The 20,770-nt window shown below is 53.7% G+C and overlaps 6 protein-coding genes across 6 annotated transcripts; 3 read left to right on the top strand and 3 right to left on the bottom strand.

Annotated features, from left to right (window-relative positions):
* Positions 1 to 433: 433 nt before the first annotated feature.
* COCSUDRAFT_44449 (hypothetical protein) lies at positions 434 to 3,046 on the top strand (the record flags this gene model as incomplete). The annotated part of the gene is made up of 5 exons (XM_005644078.1): positions 434 to 568; positions 1,071 to 1,232; positions 1,496 to 1,942; positions 2,231 to 2,560; positions 2,843 to 3,046. 5 exons carry the CDS (start codon positions 434 to 436, stop codon positions 3,044 to 3,046), a joined length of 1,278 nt encoding a protein of 425 aa, XP_005644135.1.
* An 842-nt stretch (positions 3,047 to 3,888) lies between these two features.
* COCSUDRAFT_31029 (4A/4B type thioredoxin-like protein) lies at positions 3,889 to 6,139 on the bottom strand. The gene is made up of 7 exons (XM_005644077.1): positions 6,012 to 6,139; positions 5,812 to 5,880; positions 5,656 to 5,695; positions 5,423 to 5,517; positions 5,234 to 5,272; positions 4,990 to 5,089; positions 3,889 to 4,774 (listed from the first exon to the last, which is right to left on the bottom strand). The coding sequence occupies exons 1-7, from the start codon at positions 6,069 to 6,071 to the stop codon at positions 4,749 to 4,751; spliced, it is 429 nt and encodes a 142-aa protein (XP_005644134.1). The 5' UTR covers positions 6,072 to 6,139; the 3' UTR covers positions 3,889 to 4,748.
* Positions 6,140 to 8,478: 2,339 nt separating this feature from the next.
* On the top strand, positions 8,479 to 10,187 carry COCSUDRAFT_19440 (ferritin; the record flags this gene model as incomplete). The annotated part of the gene is made up of 4 exons (XM_005644076.1): positions 8,479 to 8,561; positions 8,793 to 8,937; positions 9,522 to 9,734; positions 10,071 to 10,187. 4 exons carry the CDS (start codon positions 8,479 to 8,481, stop codon positions 10,185 to 10,187), a joined length of 558 nt encoding a protein of 185 aa, XP_005644133.1.
* Positions 10,188 to 11,283: 1,096 nt separating this feature from the next.
* Positions 11,284 to 12,974, bottom strand: COCSUDRAFT_7993 (ribosomal protein L15; the record flags this gene model as incomplete). The annotated part of the gene is made up of 5 exons (XM_005644075.1): positions 11,284 to 11,472; positions 12,032 to 12,188; positions 12,490 to 12,568; positions 12,718 to 12,799; positions 12,930 to 12,974. Coding segments are annotated over 5 exons (552 nt in total), but the record flags the coding sequence as incomplete, so codon positions are not given.
* Positions 12,975 to 13,789: 815 nt separating this feature from the next.
* Positions 13,790 to 14,880, top strand: COCSUDRAFT_38074 (DUF1000-domain-containing protein; the record flags this gene model as incomplete). The annotated part of the gene is made up of 4 exons (XM_005644074.1): positions 13,790 to 13,879; positions 13,997 to 14,075; positions 14,256 to 14,433; positions 14,721 to 14,880. 4 exons carry the CDS (start codon positions 13,790 to 13,792, stop codon positions 14,878 to 14,880), a joined length of 507 nt encoding a protein of 168 aa, XP_005644131.1.
* Positions 14,881 to 15,117: 237 nt separating this feature from the next.
* On the bottom strand, positions 15,118 to 16,883 carry COCSUDRAFT_67709 (hypothetical protein). Its single transcript, XM_005644073.1, has 4 exons — positions 16,648 to 16,883; positions 16,406 to 16,511; positions 15,866 to 16,046; positions 15,118 to 15,503 (listed from the first exon to the last, which is right to left on the bottom strand). Exons 1-3 carry the CDS (start codon positions 16,733 to 16,735, stop codon positions 16,031 to 16,033), a joined length of 210 nt encoding a protein of 69 aa, XP_005644130.1. The 5' UTR covers positions 16,736 to 16,883; the 3' UTR covers positions 15,118 to 15,503; positions 15,866 to 16,030.
* Between the last annotated feature and the right edge of the window lie 3,887 nt (positions 16,884 to 20,770).

The raw sequence follows: 20,770 nt of genomic DNA, 5'->3' as shown, positions 1-20,770 counted from the left end.
TGGCCCCAGGAAGTGGACAAATGACACTCTAAATGCCGCATACGCTGCTAATATCGACAGCCCAATGGCCACAGAATTCATAAGTGCAGCACGTGATCTGCCCCACTCGATCTACACGTCCATGAGAAACGACCACACGAGAGAACTCATCGCAGGCTTCTCCTGATATCTCATGAGATAACAGGGAACCCAACTTGATGGATTAAGGGCTCGCAAAACTCTCTGAAATCAGACCACGGATCATTTTAGAATAGCAGCGGTTTTTGCCAGGATAAATCCACCCCTAAAGCTTTCGCCTGTTCCGCCAGATTAACCAGTGGCATGAGGTGGGCTTTGGTTTGGTGCTCTTCCCCCCAGCTTGAGGAACAAAAAAATTTGTCGATAGTGACACAGTGAGCATAGGATCTGATTGAGAACCCGAAGACGGGGGACGATGGCCAATTGGGGTCGCCGTGTAAATTTCTTGACCTGGATCGCACTCGCCTGTGCGCTCGTCTTCTGGGTGATTGGGCTCTCGGGCCTCGCTGCATTATCAAGGATCTACCAGGATCCCAACAATGCTCAGCAGGTAACGACTGCGCACTGCTAAGCTAAAAGATTATAATGATATGGGATCAAAATACGCTGTCTCCCTGCACGGAGACGTTTGCCGGCATGCGTCGGACTATTCGTGTTTCGTTTTCGCGCCGGACCGATGGTGCCGCGTATGATATAGATGTGATGGTATCTATTTATATCGAGGATCGCTAGCTTGCGACGCTGAGATGAGGCACCATGGGCTCTTCCCGAAGTTTGTCAGGTCCTGTCAGAGCTCGAAGGCTTTGCTTTCCCAATATTGTTCGATGCAACGTTGCTCACACGGGTGTTCACTCGCTATCTTATACTCCAAGAGAGGGACACTCCACGCGATTGCAGGCCTCCCAGCGCAGCTCGGGCTCTCGCACCTTGGAAATGCTAGTGAAACTTTGGGACACATAAGCGCCTTCCAATACAAGTGGCTTAGACACCAAATTGGCCCTGTGATTTCCTTGGAACCGGGACAACGTCTCACCGTCGGTGTTTGGTTGCAGCTGCAATGGTGGATCATCTGGTTTCAGCTGGGGGCGCTCTTTGCGGCCGGTCTTGTTCAGTACAAGGAGTGGTTTGGAGCGCGCAACGCCATCATGGGACTCATGTGCGTGCTCACAGCCATGCTGATGGCTCAAACCAACGTGGCCAATTACCAGCGACAGGTGAGCCGCCTTCTGACAACCTTTTTCTCTGGCATTCTCACTGCCGTTATCACACACACTTTTGGGACTTAAGTATGCATGCCTGCCAAAGAGAACTGAGCCAAAGAGAATGAAGACGTGCAAGGCATTGTGCGTAGTATACAGCGAGAAAGTATCTTGCAGCGGAAGTCAACAACAAAAGCAAAGGAAGAGGCATAAACAAGTATCCGGCGGGCAGAAGACTCTGTGATGTAAGCTTTGACTGGGAGGCACTTTCTGTGCAGGTGGTGGGGGCAGGGGCGCCGCTGTTAGATGCAAACCCGCTGATACAGCAGACGCAGAACCTCGCTGCAGCAATAGCGAGCCAGGCCATTGCAAACAGCAGGGGCAATGGCCAGCAGCAGCAGCAACAGCAGCAGCAGCAGCAACCACAGCAGATCCCCCAACTGCCGCCAGAGCTGCTGCAGGGCCTCACAGGCATCATTAGCGGCCTGGACAGCAGCATGGCTCTCAAGGCTGCGAGCGCCCTGCAGAACGCCAGCATGAGTAGCAGCAGCGTTCCGGTACCGAGCAGCAATGTAGCGGTCCCGAGCAGCGGGCTTGGCGCGGCCGGCTCGGCGCCAGCTGACGCCAGCTCAGCGGCCCCCGGCGGGGGTAACCCGCCGGCGGCCACCGCGGGGGGCGCACGGATCGGCGGGGGGGGTGGTGGGGGGCCCGGGGACGGCGGCATGGTGCGTTGCATGATCACGATTGTCTACACAGTAACGATAGCATGCTAAGGCAGACTCAAGCTGGTTGGAAACCAGTGCAAGAGGGCAGAGGGTACAGTCTGCCTGACTGCGGAACCAACATGTCGCGCCTGGACAAAAGTCGGCCATACGGTTCGATGGGACCACTCGCCTTGCAAAAGGCAGTGGTGCTTCAGGCACTGCAGGCGGACCCCTTCCCTTAGGCCCGGTCTGGCCCGAATAAAAAATGGCAAATCTGTGGAGCTGAGTTGTCCCCACTTTTGCACCCAGGGGAGCCGGTGGGAGCCGTCGGGGGCGGATCCGCGGCAGCAGCAGCAGCAGCCGGGAGGCCCCGGGGGGTCCCAGCCGGCCGGCGCCGGCAGCGGCCGGCGGCGGCTGCTGTCGGCCGGGACGGACACGGTGCAGCGGCGCGCTAACGTGGTATTTTTGGGGTTCCTCTTGTTGACGCTGGCCGACTTGGCGCTGCTGATGCTGTTCGGAGTGCAACACCCCCACAGCAAGGAGCGCAGTCCGCGGCTGTACATCTCGTCGGCCGTGGACCAGCAACCGGCGCCGAACGCGCTGTACAAGGACGGTCCCATGGAGGGCGTCACGCTGCAGGTATGTTAGTTTCAGAGAACGTTTTGTCCCAGAAAACTGCAAATATTGTTTTGAGGCAGCTTTTCAGTGTCTCATCATACAGCCTGACAATAGAAACGAGCAATCGATTAATGTGTTGGTGCGTAACTGCCGGCCATTGCGACCAGCAAATTTGATTGTGTGAAGTGATTAGCATCCCTGCTCTGTTGTCACAGCTTTCCTTGAGAACAAAACGGGCATGTGGCGCTCGGTGCAATAGAAATGTGAGAGCACACTTTGAAAGTGTCATGTGTCTGCGCGCAGGTGACGGCGATGCCGATGCGGCAGGGGTTGCGGCCGGAGAGCCGCGCGCAGTCGGGCGTGTCGCTGCGATTCGACGGGCCGCGCGCGGCCAGCGTGGTTCCCATGCGCCAGCCCAGCCGGCAGCTCTCCGGCAGCTTCCCCTTCAAGCTCGCCGAGCGCATGGACAGCAGGCACGCCTCCGTCCTTTTCATTGTGCACTTGTGAAGTGGGTGTTTACACTCCCGGGTGACCTGCGGCGCACTGCCTTGGGGCGGGCGTGACCAGTGCCGGGCTGAATGCACCCCACAACATTCTGCCAAGCTCATTGGTCGTTGCAATCTATCCTATGCTGGGGCCTGTCTAAGCAGCAACAGAGCGCCTCAAGCAAGAGAGCGTGGACAGCAGCCTGGTTGAAATGCAATCAGGTGTCTAGGGAGTCCTGCCTTTGCGTGAACCTGCAGGGAACTGACAGGGAAATATTCAATTGCGTGCAGGCAGGCGGGCAGGGAAAGTCCTCTTAGGGAGGCCAAGGTGACGAGACTGGGCAGCCGTCAGATGTCAGATGCCGGGCTGCTGGACATCAGGATGGAAAGAACCCAGCACCAGCTGCCCATGGTACCCATCCCTTGCCGCCAGTCACTCGAGCGGGTCTGAGTAATAAATTCGAATGCGGCCCGCTGTCCCGGCCGTGCATGGTGTTCAATCCTTGCCGCCAGTAGTCAGAGCGGGTTTGAATCTTCCAAATCAAGTTCAGAAATGAGGGTGGATGTTGGCATGGACCAGCGCTGAGGCAGTTGCGAGGGTCTGCTGTCAGATCTGGGCTTCTTCAAGCAAGGCAGCTAGCAGGTGGTGGTATGAGCTGCAGCTTTACAGCTGCATGCAGAGGCTGCCTCCCGAAACTTGTGTGGCTTGGGAGGCATGTTCAGATCAGTAGGCGTGGGAGAAGCAAGAGACAAGATGCATGAAACGCTGGCAGCAGAGAGAGCGTGCGAGAAATTTTGTACAACAATGATCAAGAAGCGGCATTGTGGACCAGCAAATAATGAGGGATCCCCAGAAGAGGGTGTCTCGTTTTGTAGTTTTCATTTCTTTTAGTTCTGTGTCGTTCAGAAGAACTCTTAGCCCCAACTCTCCATCCAGCACTGCTGTGAGCTGTGAGAGGACTGCCATTTTGATATTCGAATAGCCTGCATGCAGAAGACTGAGTGTGCTCTCACAGGGCCCCTGTTTGCAGAAACTGCAAGACCAAGACACTGTGTGGGGTTCAGCGGCTTGTTCAAGATACTCGAACACACATAGTTCATCAAGATATTCTGGCATGTGACAGATATTTGCAGCGCACTGGATGTGGCAAGAGTGTCAGCAGATGCAGAGAATCCCTTTGCAGACGCAGATCATATATTTGCAGGTACCGGATTTGCCGAGCAGAGTGTGTGCGCTCAGGACCATCACGGCAGTAGGGACCTTACAGTAAAGATCAGACGCTCCATTTCAAGACAGTTGGAAGGTGGCTTTCCGCTGCTGCAGTTGAGTAGAAGCTGCGCAATGTTGTGTTGTATGAAGCACTGGATTGGGTCACTGAAAAGGCAAAAAGACTAGAGTCATAATGTGTGTACTGGGTTCAGGAAGTTCTGTTAGTAGGACTGAGCAGTGCCTGATTGATCTGGCATGCTCTCTGTGACACAGGCAGTTTGCTGGTTTGTTCAGGTGTTGCAGTGTTATCTGAAATGTTTACTAAAGACTTGCAAACCATAGGCGTGGCCCACCCATCTGCTAAGGGCAGGCATAGCAATGCTGGACATTGCATACATACATGCTCTCCTAGAAGCCCAACATGCAAAGGCCTGAGGCGCTCAATTTTAGTGCCAAGCTGAGAAAGAATCCTGCAGTGCCTGCAAAAACCAAAGCTGATGGGCCGAAACGCTCCTCAATACCGGTACTTGGTCGAGTAATCTGCACAGGGCATGAAGAACAAAGTTCAGCACCAGCTGTCATAGTCAGGTACCCTGAGAAATTATTGGGCAGACGCCACTCTCTTGCATGCTGCACATAGTTCCTGAGCGCTGCAGGACTTGGCTTCAGAAATCTGCTGTATGCTGGGATCTGAAAACTTGAAGGAGGCGCCATGACCTCAAGACAATTTTGGGGTACTTGTGTGTGAATTATACCTTTTGGGGACACAACAAGACCCCTCCCTTTCCGCGCTCCCCTGTAAATGACCTCCACAATGTCTATGAACTCCTGCTTGTCAGTCATGGCCCAGTTGATCTGCACCCACAGCAAATGCCTTACAGCACATGTCTTGAGGCATTCCTTGCCATCAGGTCATGCCTGAAACGCTGCTCCAGTGCAATTGCTGCTGCAGTCGCAAAGGGTGCTCAGGAAGATTGCTGCATTTAGATGAGGCCGTACCTTGTTGTTATTTCCTGTCCCGAGATCGATCATGATGTGCTGCAGGCATCCAGGTAATGTTCAGCAAATTGGTCAAGTGGATTGCAAAGAAAAGGGTGCATATGAGCACTGCAACAGACTTCTGGAGGGAATGTGCAGGCACAGTAAGACCGCCAGCGGAGTGACAGCAAAACATTGTGACTTACATACCTTGTTTCTGAAGAAGAACATGCATGTGCATGGGTCGTACAGCTCATACATCGTGTTGAAGTCTGGGCACTCAGAGATGTCCACCAAGTAAATGACTGCACATCATTCAAAACTCTCCGTTAGTGTGGGAGGACATATGCTCTCACATCCATAGACACATCTGATACAAGGAGGAGCAGAACGTCATAACCCAACCTCAGGTTTTAGTGAGAAATATCCCCCACGAGGCTTACCAGCAAAATTTTTCAACTGATCGGCGCATGACGCCAGGATCTGCGTGCACAAATTTGTCCTTAGTCTTCATCATGTGACCAACCCTGTTGGCGATCGAACCAAAACACCAATCTTTGGGTGCATGGAAACCGTGCCGCATCTTCAGGATAACGTACCTCATCCATTTGCATGCATACTTGGTCCCAATCGTGTCCAAATCTGATTATGACAACCCGAGACTCTTCCTGTGCAGGAGCATGACAATAGGTCAGGCAACACCGCAGTCCAATCGATTCCAGTTCAGGTGCAAGTTAAGATGCTATGAAAATCACGAGACATCTGAGATTTCTTCCACGCAAAGGATGGTTTAACTTACCGAGAGGATAGCTTGATCAACTGCAAAGCCTGTGTGGAGATGGGGAAGCAAGTAACTCATTAGAAAAGTGGAGCTTGCATAATCCTACTCGCTGCTTTTCTTCGAGTAGCCTGTCCCCAAACGACTCTAGAAACACGCAACAGCGGAGGAGGATGTCACTGGTGGTGGTGAGCTGAGTGGTGAGTCATTGTCATGTGGACCATGTGGGCCTCTGCCCCAATTCTCACTGCTTGAACAGCTCCAGGCCTTTCGAATACCTCAGAAGACGTCAGTAAAGATAGGCTCTACTTTGTTCATCATTCCATGCGCATGCATGCTGCTTGCCCAAATCTAGCTCGAGCCATCTCAGGGACTTCAATAGGTGTTATGCTGTACTGGTGTTATTATATCCGCCCATGCATGTGATGTCAGAAGATTGGCATGTCTTTTGTGCTGAGATACCTCCTTGTGTGTGCAGCTTGTGGGAGATCTGAGGAAGGCCCTGTACGAGTGCCTGGCACACACACCTTTGCAAAGCAGCAACACTTGGCAGAAGAGGTGCACAACATCCCCCGCTTTCTGCATCCCCTGGCCAGCTGGCCAGCTGCACGCTATCACTCCCTCGTGACTTCACACTATGCCATGGCCAGTGTGCAATGGGAAGTACTATTTAGATGATCGTGTCATCGCCATGCTGCAGGGAGTGCCATGCCCTGCCAAGGGCACGAAATGCCAGCTGGGTGCTGATGTTCCTGAGTTGGACCTGCCAGCCTTGCCCTGCTGGCGCTTCAGCAAAGCAATACAGACCCTTACTCTGCACCAAGCCTGCCAGAGCCTATGCGCCCCAGCACCATACGCTTCCTCGCCCACTGTCCCTAGTTGGAGTGCCAGGTAATGTCATGCCCCAAATGTGCGTCGCTCTACACAGCATGCTGTGAAAGTCCCTTGTTGATTGTAGTCGCATCTCTAGAGATCTGCTTTACTAGTTGAGAAACTTCGCAGATCATGCTCTGTCTCATGTTAGCATCAGCGGTAAAACAAGCTCGCGGTACGTATTGCCGTGCGCTCCTTGCTAAGGGGGATTACATTGCTCTGAGGGCGGGCTTGCCGCACGGATAGCTGCCCTGGCAGCGTCCCAGAGTTTCAGTCAAAAAAATATTTCGGTAAGAAGACAGCAGCTTGTAGAGTTGCTAGAGGGCTGCTCTGATGGCCTCCATGTCATGTTGAATTTGCTTTGAGGCAATATTGTGCTTGTGTCCAATGGCAGTGAGCACATTAAGACCCTCCGCATGTATAGTACTGTACATATATATATGGGAGACCCCCATCTAGATTAGGGATAGTCCTTGTGATCCGCCAAGGAAAGTGCCACTCTGTAAGTGTTTTTCACACGAATACCCTTGTGCCAGCGGTGACACAACCTTGAACGGCAACATCTGACCATTGCCTTGTACAAGGCAGCTGACCCCACCAAAAGAAAGGCATGCTTGAGGCAGAGAGTAGATTGATCAAGGAGAGATTCAATTGAGATGGCACAATGGCGCGGATTTGGAAGGATGGCGAAGCCAGCTTGGCAACTTCCTTTTGCTCAAAACGCAGCCTTTGTGATTGAGGAAGGAAGGAAGGAAGGAAGATTACACATCATCCAGCCGGGGCTGATTAGATGTACTAACAGCATCCAAATGGTGAACCAATCTATGACAGAATGTGCAACAGTTTCAATGTCCAATGATGAAAGGAGTCCATTCCACATGCCCCACGATGGTGGTTGCCAAATCGGGCAACGGCCTTCTCACCAGCTTCCTGTTGAGCGGCAGCTCCTTCTCTTGGAATGTTGTCCTCAGCCCAGAGCCGATTCTTTATCATTCCCTTTCTGCTAATTTGAGAACCAACTGTGTTTAATTGAAAAGCACACTTGCTTGCCATATACATCAGTGCACAGCATGCAGCTCGTTGGACGCTCAGTTTGCAGAGCCGCATTTGCTCAGCTCTCGACGTCGTGTAGGAGCGGAAGGCCTCTCGTGGCCTCCACTTCCAGGTCGATAACATACTGATGTAGATCTGGATACCTTGAGACCACATTTTGTAATCTGCGGGATACACTGTTGGCTAGAACACGCGCATATTCATCGTGGGCACTTCTTAAAGCGACCACGTCTTCCTTTTCCTTACATTGTCCTGCTTACATTCATAATTTGCAATGAGTCTTACATGTGAAAATTCGTGGTGCAGGCCGTCAATTTTTCCTCTACACACCAGCAGCCGGAACTTCTCTATCAGTCGCGCACAGGGACAGAACACTCACCCAGTGGACCGCACGGAATACAAGGATGACGATATCATCTTCAAGCCCATGCCAGCGGTGAGTTTGAGTGCTCGAAAGTTCTGCCATCGTCCCCAGTGCAGGCCTGAGAACTCGGCTGTCTCACAGAGAGCAGTGTACTGTGTACAGGGTGAGCAGCAGCTGGAGCAGGTGCAGGCAGCAGAGATGAACAGCCCCGACGTGGATGACTCATTTGCACGCTTGAATTACCATCAGGACAGCGAGATCGGCGTCAACGAGCAGATTAAGTGAGTCTTCTAACCTTCAGGTCGCAGTCTCGTCAAACAAGCTTGAGGCTTTGCAGGATCACAGAGGAAGCCTGAAACATTGGTGTGTTATTTCAAGAGCGATGCATAGATACAGTGCCCAAATTTCATTGAAATGTCAGATGCATGTTCCTCCCACGATTTAGTGCCTAGTGCAGAGTTTGCTCAAATGTTGTGATCATCGCCTGACAGTGTGTCTCTTTCCATGTGCAGCCACGAGTACTCGATGTCATACCAGTACCACGCCATGTCCAACTACTTCAACAGGGACAACGTCGGCCTGCCCGGCTTTGCAGCTTTCTTTCGTGCTTCCAGCCTGGAGGAGCGAAACCATGCCCAGCAGCTTATGGACTTCCAGGTGCATAAATTTTCTCATGTTCACATGTTGCGGGCTTTAATAAGTAATAGTCAGTAATCTTGTTCCGGTGGGCCAGAAGCTCACTCTAAGCTTGCAAGAATTTAGGAAATTCTACTGCTTGGCACTGAGTAGGCAAATGCTCTTCATTGCCTGCTGATGACCTACTGGGGGCACTTTGCCCCTCCTTGGCTGCTTGAAGAGTGGGATGTACATTGCCAGTGGGTGGCACCAGCCATCTGTCTCTGTAGTTGCTTCTGCAAGTCCAGAATAGCAGAAATTCTTAGTCCCATTATAGTCCGGCCCAGAGTGGCGGGGGGCGGTGCAAGTACTGAGCACCGTGCCCACGGTTGATTGGGTCTTGCTTGGATCTGACGAGTCCAACAAGGAGTAGGAATTTGGCAGCCATTACTAGGCAGCTTGTCTGCAGACACCCCTTGCCTCTTGGCAGGAAATGCGTGTATCAACAGTACTAAAAATAACGTACTTTGCCTCTTGGCAGAAAAATGCATGTTGTGAAAGGAATAGTAATAAAAATTACAGTGCCACAAAACATTAGTACTGATGAGACGTTCGCATGTGGGCAGGCCACGCGCGGAGGCCGGGTGAAGCTGGCAGCACTGGCAGCGCCCCCCTCAGACTACAACCATGAGCAGAAGGGGGATGCTTTATACGCAATGGAGCTGGCTTTGGCGCTTGAGAAGCTCAACTTCAAGATGCTCTTCGAGCTGCACGAGACTGCTGAGAAGCGCAAGGACGCCAATATGACTGATTTTGTGGAGGAGATGCTCTCAGAGCAGGTGGGCTTTCTGCTATGCTGTGGTCTCACATGCAGGGCAGATCATCTTGCGGACTGCTGACATCCTCAGACGCAGAGAAGTGCAGAATTTGAGTGTCTGCTGTTGTTGTTGGGAAGGCTTTGAACATTTCCAGCAAAGGGCGCTGTCTTGTGAAGGCCACTGCTTGATTTTGCACTGCCAGCCTTGTCTGAATCCTATCCGGATGATTCACTTAAATCTCAAAGCATGCATCCGTGTGCTTGGTTTAGGCATAATCTTTTGGCATAATCTTTTTTCACGGTTGGCATGAGGTCATCATGCAGAGTCAGGCTGACATGTTATGTTTGAATTCTGCAGGCCCAGGGAGTGAAGGAGGTGTCAGAATATGTGGCACAGCTGCGACGTGTGGGCAAGGGCCTCGGAGTGTACGAGTTTGATGCCAAAATGGCTCAGCGTGCCACCACCTTGGCTTGAATGTTCTTCAAATGTATGGAGTTTGGCACTTTCCCATTTTGCTTCTTCAGGGCGACTCGTGATCATGATTAAATGATCAACTGTAGTTGCAACTGCTTCAGGCTTCAAATTGGTGATTCGGTTCAAACGCTGGGAAATGGTAATGCCATTCTTAGAGTGTGGGTTTTTTAATCGTCTTTGTTGGATGGAGCCAGACACAATTTTTGACAATTCTATCTATAATTTGCCATTGACGGCGTGTGCAGATATGCAAGAATAAGTTGATAAAGTATGCATCACCCCTCTACATGTTATAAAACCACTCCCGCATGGGGAAAGAGATAAAGCTGCAAGTAAACTCATGATGAATCAGATGTCATTGCCTCAAATTCGATATCAGCACTGTTCTAAGCAGTGTTATATGGAGACCTTTCAGGCAGAATCTTGCTTGCATGCCAGTCAATAACATGCTAGTGCTTTGGTTCAGCAATCACTATAGTTATGCACCATTGCAGCCTGCTGACTGCAAATTCTTGCTGCCAGTTCGTACTGCGCCTTTCTTTCAAATGAACATCCAGACGAGCAGCCACTAACTGATAAGTTCAAATTGCTGACGTCGATGTGGCAGGATCCAGAATAGTGACAGGCGGCAAGCTCCCTTGCATGTCAAACCTGGAAAGCAGTAGGATTTCAGCTACCGCTCAGCAGCATCGTCTGAACAACGAGCCTAGCACAACTTCGACACTATCAAAACTTGAAGCATCAATTTGGCAGTGTCCACCTGCCACAAGACTTGACCAAAAGTGCGAATTCTGGGAAATGCACGCACTGTTAAATTATCTTTCATATTTGGACACTGTTCAATTACTCTATAGGAAACCAGGAGCTGGGCCCCACACCTCGACGCAAGACTAGCACCTGGGTTGATAATCAACGCAATTCCAACCACCACGAGAAGAGCATAAATGAAGACAGAGCAAACAGACGAGAGAGAACGCGGCGCGCTTGGGGGCCACTGCGGCCGGCCGCCATGCCAAAACTGGCTCCAGATTTGAAAAGAAAAAAAAAACAGTGCAAGAGGAGGGAGGGCGGCGCACTTCGGGGCGACGGCGGCGGGCGGCCGGGCCGGCCGCGGCAGCAGCCGCTCCTTGCGAGCAAACCACTCCGGCTTGAGCAGCGCGCGCATGCCTAGCTTGTTGTAGTAGACGGTTGTCACGCTGCCTCCGGCGCGCTCTACTGCCGCAACCGCGCTGGCCGATGCCTGGCTCACCTGCAGATGCAGCGGCTTGTTGAAGGTCTCCGCCCCCTGCACGCATTAGGCTGACTTTACTGAGATTGTTCTTACAACGCAAAGATTAAAGCCAGGACTATGATATCTGAGTGAACTCTCGAGTACAAAAGTATCTGGGACCTTGCAGCAGGCCCTAGGATAGACAGTGCTGCTACAGAGCCAGACATTGGGGAAGAATTTCACCAGGAACAAGTCGGCATTAAAGCAGGGCTGCGCTGCAATTGTCAACTTGCCTTTCATTACAAGTGAATATCAGCAGCGAGCGCAGCGGATGAGCGTCAAGCTGAAGAGAGCTGCAAGTGGAGGGAATTATTGTGCCTCTGCCACACAGGGACCCCAGAGGCATGTGTTTTGGCATTTGTGTACTCATGGGAGAAAAAAAAGAGTGTCACAGGATAGGCACAAGACTCTGACTGGAGCGTGCATTGCGCAGCAGTGGTACGCACTGTGTGCCAGCACAATCTTTGGGTCGACCCTTGTTCACTGCTCCAGCGGCTCATGCCGGCAGTGCAAGAAAAGCTCTACACGCGAGAAGGAATAAAGCACGAGCAGGTGGCAGACAAGAGGAGCTCACCGAGCCCAGCAGCTTGACACCGTGGTGGATCTTTTTGGATAGCAGCCCGGCGTCGTGGAGGGTCTTCATGGTGATGACTGCGCCCGGCTGCAGCCGCCCCTTCTCCACAGCTTCCTGGAGGGTGCCCAGATTCAGCGGCTCCCATACCACGGCGTGCCTGCAGCGCCCCACATAAATAGTAATGAGTAGTCATGAACCCAAAGTAGTCAACAACGAGTCAAGAGAGGTGTCTTATATCGAGAGCATTCAAGTCCAGTTCAGGAGACCTCTTTGTTCCAGATGCCAACGCACTCAGCATGGCACTGCTGCACTTTGACAATTCTCAAGTGCGGACCATGCTGCTTCTCTCATGTCAGCCACAGCTGGGCAAATATCTTCGCAGCACTTATCAGCAACTACTTTGTGCCACTGTGCCCTGTATATCGTACATGGCAAATTGAGGCCTGCGCGGAGCTTACGGGTTGTGGAAACCTCTCTTGGGCGCTCTCTGCCGCAGGGGAGTTTGACCGCCCTCAAAGCCCAGCTTTGGACTTCGCCCTGCATGTCATGTCAGGAAGTATCTTCAAGCATTTGACTCATCCAAGCCCCTTCATAATTGTTTAGCAATGACTAAGTGACTGTGGGCCTCCAGATCTCCTCTAGCTCTGGGAGCACTTCAACGAATCACATGAGACAAGAGGTGCCACCTGTCCGTGCCCCCTGCCCCTTGTGCCCCCGCCCTGAAGTTTTGCCCAGGCCAGAGCCGATGCCCCTCCCCAGTCGTTTTTTCTGCGCAGAGCAATGTCCCTCGCTCAATGAAGCTCCTGACATGTTCCCAAATGAGCCTGACCACGTGCATGCAAACCAGTACAGCGCGAAGATAGAGGAAGGCAGGCTGGGAGGCCTGTCAGATGCTAACGTAGTGAGTGGCTCCACGGTTGTCTGACAGGTTGTTCAAGGAAATAAACTCCTGCTCTGAAGACGACGATGTCGATGCATCCGAGCCACTGAACAGCCGCGTGTGGTGCAAGAAGGTGCTGCACCTCAGAGGTTGACCCCGTGACTGCACCATCAATGAAAAGAGGTTAGTCCAACAATCGAACATGACTTTGCAAATCAATTTATGTCCAACCGTGGGTATTTTAGCACCAGATAGTAGCTGCAACAAGCAGCTGAGTGAGTAGGGGACCTGTACCTCAAAAACAGCAGCTGGTGCGGCACTTGATGTGCTCAATTTTGATTCGCATTTGACACCAATCAAACGTGCAAGAGACAGAAGACGACCACAAGCACGCGACATTGAGATAGGAGGTCGTGATGTTGCAACTACCGATTGGACGGCAATAAGCACTCAATCGCTCAGCAAATTTTGCCACCTCTGCAAGCAAGGTAACATGCCTCGAGATCGCAATGTTTGCTCAAAAGTCTGGGGAGTGAAAAGCCTCCACAAAGAGACCCCTGCTATTGCATGAAAGGGAGGAAATGCAGCACTCCAAATGAAATCTTTTATATCTACCTGTGACACTTCCAATTGTCTATTTGTCCACCTGATCCTTCTGCGTGCTGCAGACCGGCAGATCAGTTACTAACAGTGAGTAATTACTTATAAGCACACTTTGATGACGCCAGCGGATCCGGTTGTCATGGGGAACAACGCAGGAGTCAAAGGAGGGGACTTTGTTCAAGACAAACAGCGCACATTTGGTGTTCCTACAGCTATTGAATTGTGTGCTCATTCTTCAGCATATCACTGAACAGCTTGAACGCCTCGTGCACACCATGACCGACCTGCTGGATATCATAGAGTGGTCCTGTGTGGAATGCCTCAACCAGAATCCGTCACGGAACATTGGTAATGCCTTGAAGCAGGTGAGTACGTTAAAACGTGCCATTTATTTGATTTCCTGAATAGATCTGCTGTGATGGCTTGGAAGTCAGGCCTCTCTTTTCGGAGCACTGCTTTGAATCTTTCGATGCATGATGTAGGGATACAGGGAAGACGACGGACTATACCTGGAGTCAGACACAGATGAGCAGCTGCTCTTGCATATACCGTTCAATCAAGGTGAGGCTCAGTAGACAACCATAAACACAAAGAGCATCTGGCAATTGCCAGTATCTCCATACATCAGTGCTTCCACGTTTATGTGTACGTCAAGATGCTTGGGCACCATTGGCTGAGGAGCAGCCGAACATATGCTGCACCCCCTGAATCTCCTGATGGTGATGAGCTTGCAACTCACAGCGGTGAAGCTGCACTCTTGGGCCATCAAGAGCGTGGGGAGCAAGGGGCACGCGCCGCGGAAAGTACGGCTCTTCATCAACCGTCCTTCCTTGGGATTCTCAGAGGCTGCAGACTTCCCAGCGGTGCAGGAATTTCAGCTCTCTGAAGAAGACTTGGAGGGCAAGCTTTTGCCACTCAAGTGAGAGTCTTCACGCCTTTTGGTTGTGCCATTGGCAGAATTGAGGCGGTGCAAATCTCGATGGCACTCCCATGTTCCTATGTATGTCACCTCCGATTATGTCCCAGAGACTTTCCTAGATATGTCTGGCTCTCTACAGGAAATTTTTTTAGAGCTTTTGACTTTTCTGGCAGTATATACGATCTGTGTCTAGCCATCAACAGAGGCCAAACAGCTGACGAGCGCGTTCGCTGTCGACAGATCTGTGCTCTGATTGTGGTGTCCTGATCTCTGCATGAATGGTGCAGGCTGGTGAAGTTCCAGAGCGTCAACATTTTGAGCATCTTCATCGAGGACAACCAGGAAGAGGAAGAGACAACGCAGGTGCAGAAGATTGTCCTGTATGGCAGCACGGGAGAGACCATGAATGTGAATGAGATCAAGAAGGTCGGGGAGGAGAACACCTAGAGTCTAGCTGCTAGATGAATACAGACACCCTGCCTCTCTCGGGCGGTATGAGCTTCACTGGCATGGGGTGTAGTATCTCGGCTGCTCTTCACGAGCAATGGAATTCTTTTGTGGCGATCAGCAGCTCGCAATGGTCTTGCTCAGAGAACAAACAGGAGTGCGTGCGAAGCGCACTGCAGAACTAGGGAGAAGTGGTGGCAAGAGTGAAAATAATTTGCTGGATTGGGGCTCTTGATTGTTCAGCTGGTACACTCCCCTTTACACCTCGTGTGTCATGTGCTCTGTATGACTGCAAAGCCTTTGTCCCAGCGAGCATGTATTGTAGCATTACTGCACTTGTCAGCCAGTCATAACATCTGGCAGCGCCCATGAGTGCACTCACGTGAGACGGAGGTTCGAACTTGTTCATCCAGTTGTCATTGAATTATTCTGTACCTATGAGACATAGTTGCTGCTATCCAGCATGCAGCCACTGCATGGCATGCGCTCTTGTGTATCATACAACGCTGTCACTTTCAAGCTCGCCTTTGTCTCCCTTCCTCATAGGAAGTTCCTATCCTTCACGCGCTTTAGACTTCACCTTGACGCCCATCTTGTCCAGGTCTTCTGTGACAACGTTCGGCCTGCAGCAGGCCGAGCAGATCAGTCAGCCAGCAACCCCAGAGTATAAGAAACTAGATAAGATCCTGCACAGCAGAATCAATTCAACTCTCTGTCCGTTGCCAGGTGTAACAAGCCTCTAGAGATCTCATGAGGCAAATTTGGCCGCTAGCCCAGTCCCAAATTGCTACCATGACCTTGCGAACGTGATCAGCTGGTTCCTGGAGAGCAAACTCCCGTAGCAGAACAGGTAATGAAGATATTGATGTACCTACTTCCACTGTAACGTTGCATTTGCCCAAAATGGCAGCTTTTAGCTTAAGCTGCCCAGAAGGTACGCGCAGTGCACATCTGCCCCACTGCTCCTTATTCTTAAAGCCCTCACCTGCCCTTTAGCTGGGGTGGCAGGAAGAGACCGCCATGGCTGCCAGCTCTTCTGGCGTCAGTCGCTGCACTGGCCGCCCCCGTGCGCGCCTGCTTTGCCCCGCCAGGCGGCGGCATGTGCCGCCCATGTGCCGCGGCCGGCTGGCCGCGCTTCGGCGGCGCCGGCCTACGGGGGCCCGGCCCTGCGCGCAAACTGCAAGACATCCTCATTTGCACAACGTTGAGGCGGCAGACAGATGCCCCTCCAGACCACAAGGCTGCATTCAGCTCTTAGCCACCACTTCAAAGGCACACAGTTGCCTCAGACCCTCATAGGTGGTGCAATGCCGCCTCCGTGACCTGTGCCGGCACTGCGGAGCCGCCTGTTGGCTGCATGTTTACCTTTCCTAAAGTGCAGAATTGTTTTGACGGATTGACGTCCGAGTGCTTAGACCGAGCGTGTGCAACATGGGGCTTGTGTGCATATATGCTGGACACTAAATTATTTTACAGAAGCGGTAATCATCAATCAAAGATTTCCCCACGTGGGGCGCTGTGATACCTGTCCAAGCCCTTGCCAGAGAGCAGATCTGCAGCGCTGGGGAGCTTCAGAGTGCCGGGTTGAGGCACGGTGGGTGCAGCCCGGTAGGGTGGTGCAGTAGGGGACACTGGATCAGGGCACTAGCACTGTGAGGCAAGCAAGCAGACATCCCACTGGGGCCCTTGCACAAACTGCATCCTGTGATAAAGTACATCGAAGACAGTGTGAGTAAAAAGTTCGGTGTCAGGGAGATCCTGGCAAACCTGCAGATGACTTTGAGGGAGGCGATTCAATAGTGCTCGGATGCTCTTCCTCAGAATCAGTATCACCATAATCACCCAATCCCTCCATGCCCCTCAGCGTCGCATGATGCAGCCGTTGTATACGGTACTCACGATATTTGTACACCTAGGTGAGTAGCTGAGTGTGCCCCGGATGACGGGCGCAGCATCGAGCAGGTGACTTGCCGCTCGAAGGACCAATAAAAGGAGCAATGCAAGGAAAACGATTCCGATTTTGAGATAGATGGAACGCTCGACTGAACACGCGGGGTAAATGACATAAGTAAAAGTCACCAGATCCCCGAGTTAGTACGAGTGACTACGGTAACGTTGCTTACAAAGAGCTTGACGGTGATATTTTCCACCACGCACAAATCGGCGTTTGGTTCTCTTCTCTGCCTCGATATCCCTGCAGGAGAGTGTTCAAGACTCCTGTTCACAACGTCCAAGCGGTGGCAGCAGGTTTGGCGTCCATCTCTGAACTGCGCGCAATGTTTCCAGCGGACGGGATCGCTGGCGTACCTCGCAGGCCTCGAACCGGTGCGCTGGGGCAACCCTCACCCTGGTCCAGCACATCAGACACCTCCCGCAGTGCTGCAAGGCCTGGCCTTTACGCCATCCTCACCACCCAGCACCACCACTTTTGCGCTTTGGCCAACGTGTCGCCTTTATCCTGTGCGCAGGAGTCCGCAAGCGAGGAGGGGATTGCTGGAGTGAGGTCGCCAAAAGGGCCAAGCTGGTACGTCCCTGGCTGTACTCATGCTTCTGTCAGCCTAAAACACCTGGGTCAGCGTGGGTGCCGTACTCAGGCCTGCCTGCTGCTGGTGCAGGCAGTAAACGGGAATCCTGGCCCCACACAGCGCAGGCAACGGCATCGGCAGGTGCGTGCCGCTCTTGCGCCTCTCCTGCCCTGATCTGAAGTCATAACCAGCCCGGTGCCGTCCCAGCAGCCCCTGACGCAACCTGCCTGCGCTCACTGGGGCTCCAGTATCTGGTCGCGGTGAAAAGTGCCCCAGCTGGCGTCTGTCATGCTACGCCCCAGGGCACTGCAGCGGGCTCCTGCACGCCCTTGAACAGCTGTGAGCCTCTCATGTGCCCCTGTGGACGACGCAGGCGGTCGCAGCGGAGCAGGAAACCGAGCAGGAGGTGGCAGAGGCGTTGTTCAACCTTGCGAGCGGAGGTGGGGCCGGCACGTATCAGGCAGAGCAGCCCGCCGAGCGGGTCAAGGCCGAGGAGCCGACGCCACGAAACAGGTCCGGATCCCACAGCGGCCGGGGTCAGGGGAGGGGCAGCGGCGATCGGCGCAAGCAGCCTCGGGAGGTGGAAGATGCGAGGCAGTGGGCAGCCAGCGAGCCCAGCGCCGCTCGCAGCCTCATCGCAACGCCCAAAGCGGTCAAGGCGAGCACCAGCACCGCGGCAGCGGGGCCTTCCCTACCCCTGCCCGCCCTCCCGGCCTCTGGAGGTGCCAACATCGGGCTGGGGATGGGGCTGGGCGCCTTCGCAGGCACCTTCCCCAACGGCATGAACGGCTCCTACTACACCCCATCATCCACGAACGCGGCTGCTGCCGCCCACGCCGCTGCAGCAGCCCAGGCCCAGGGCACCCTGTGGCCCCCTTCCTTCCCAGGTCCGTCCCCGGCCGAGCCTGCACAGTGTGCTGAAGTCCAGGCAGCGAGACATTATATTCTCCGAGCATTATGATTGAGTATCTGATTGGACACCTCGGATTAGGGGTGTGCCCAGTCGTCGAGCAGGTTGGTCCACCTCGGTGTCTACGCTGCTGCGAGCTCACCGCTCTTGTACTCCACGTGCGTCTGGACTCGTTTCAGGCGATCATCTGATTCATCCTGTGCCTTGGATAGGATCATTAATACATGGCTGGCCTTGTTTCGACAGGCCACGGCAGGGAGGAGTTGGGTGAGCCCTCCACCAGCGGACAGGAGGTGCTGATGCCTCCCCAGCGGCGCAACTGGAAGCGATGCGCGTCCCACGTGTACATCGCGCACTTCATCGATTACCAGATTCAGACCAATAGGTGCGCACCCCTGCCAGCCTCTCACTGCCGTGCCGGATCGATCATCTTTGACCAACTCCTAGGCCTGCAGCGGCTCACAACGTCAGGACATCAATTGTGATGTTGGACGGTGGCAGAGCATGCCTGCAGTGAGCAGATACCAGATGGGCTGAGCAAGCATGCAAACTTGGAGAGCCATGCATGTCATGTTGGCGGGAGTTCCGGCATGCATGTTCTTGGCACCCGGCATACTTCAGCATGCGTCTTGAGTCTTGAGGTGCGCACAGCAGGCTGGAGAAGCAGAAGCGGCAGGCGTTGCGCGCCCTGGGCACCGAAGCGGTTGCCTCGCCGGACCTGCTGCAGGCGAACGGCGCCGCGGCCACGCCGCCGGACCCGGCCAGCCGCTCGCAGGCGGCCGACGCACATCGGGCCGCCGCCGTGGCCGCTGCTGCCAGCTCGGCTGCCGTGCAGCCCCTCCCTCTCCCGCTCCTCAATGGATCACAGGCATGTTGCTTGTCCTCTTCTTGCATCTATTCCCCTGTCTTGTGAGCGGAAACCCAACACCTATTATGAGGTTGGCTGGAGTCATCACTGCAGCCTGCAGGAATCCATCATGCAACAGAATGCAGGGCTCCTTGGGAGATTTGGGTCATCGGTGACCTGTATGGCGTGTGCATGCTCAGGCCATCAATGGTGCATTGCTAAGTGTCAGCATGTTGGACTAAAAATTGACATGATGCTGTGTGCATATGCAGGCCATGAATGGCTCGTACGGGTTCTCTCAGCCGGCGTCGGCGCCGCAGGCGGCCGGCAATCTGGGCCGGCAGGGGCAGGCCATGCAGGCGCAGCAGAACGGCTTCACACCGCAGTACGCGCAGCAGCTGCAGAACCATCTGCTGCTGCAGCAGAGCGGCGCATTCCCCTTCTTGCCTCCGGGTGCGCGCCCCTTTGGACCCCTGATATCTCATCGTGTGCTTGCCTGATTCTGTTGGGGCGGCTCCAAGATATTCATCGCTGCTTCCACAGGCTGTTTGCTGCGCAGAACTGCTACATGTGGGGGTTCTGGGGTTGCTGCTGTTGTACTGTACAAAATAAAAGCATTAGAGCACATGTCATACTGTAGAAGCTGCTTGTGGTGAACAGTGTGTGAGTGCTGGTTTTGGCAAAAGGAAATGCCATTGAGAGTTGTGGGCTGAGGTTTCCACTGCTGCGGCATGTGCAGGCATGCAGCATCTGGGAGGGCAGTTTCTGGGGGGTGCCAACGGGGGGCTGACCCCCCAGCAGGCAGCGGCGGTGGCGGCCTCGTTCCCCTTCCCGGCCAGCGCGCATATGCTGGGCCTGGCCGGCTTTGGCAACCTCAGCCAGCAGCTTAACGGCGCCAACGGCCTCACCAATGGCTTTGGCCCGCGCAAGATTGACCTCAAGGTGCCTGACAATTTTTTCGCCCTCTCTCTGTTCAACCTTGGTCAGATACATTGGCCGGCATGATGGACTGGGTATGTAGGTAGGAGTGTAAAATAGCAACAAGCCCCAGATGAGTCCATTCTATAGACCATCATTCCTGGCTCAGCAAGGGAAGCCACGGACATGTTGATGAACATGCAGCTACTGTCCACACTTACATCCATCAGTCTCTTGCTGAGCCGGGCTTGATTTGGCAGGGTGATCGCTGTTTCATGTACAGTGTTTGTGTCTGGAAAGTACAGCTCCACAACTATACTTGCATCTCTGTCAGCGCTGTGCTGAGCTTTGCCGATTTTGGCGCATCGCAGGACGGGCTGTCGGGCGACATGGCGGCCATCAAGCGCGCGGCTGTGGCGGCCGGGATGAAGCCGGAAGACATGCTGAAGCTGGGGCTGCCGTCGGAAGCTGCCGCGCGGCTTCACGCGCTCGGGGTCCCCCCGGCCATGCTCAACGGCCGCACCATGCCCAACGGCGCAGTCCCCCCGCCCATGAACATGGCCAGCTTCCACGAGCAGCTGCTGGCAGCTGCCGCGCAGCAGCGGTCCGAGTCCCAAGGCGTCTCCCTCATGCACTGAGACACCACTGCTCAACCGCCGTTCGACGGCCGGATGTGCACTCAATCAATGC

This window comes from Coccomyxa subellipsoidea (genome assembly GCF_000258705.1).
Source record: "Coccomyxa subellipsoidea C-169, whole genome shotgun sequence".
NCBI classification, from domain to species: Eukaryota; Viridiplantae; Chlorophyta; class Trebouxiophyceae; family Coccomyxaceae; genus Coccomyxa; species Coccomyxa subellipsoidea.
The sequence above is the reverse complement of the archived record's forward strand: the minus strand, read 5'-3'. Positions and strand labels throughout refer to the sequence as shown.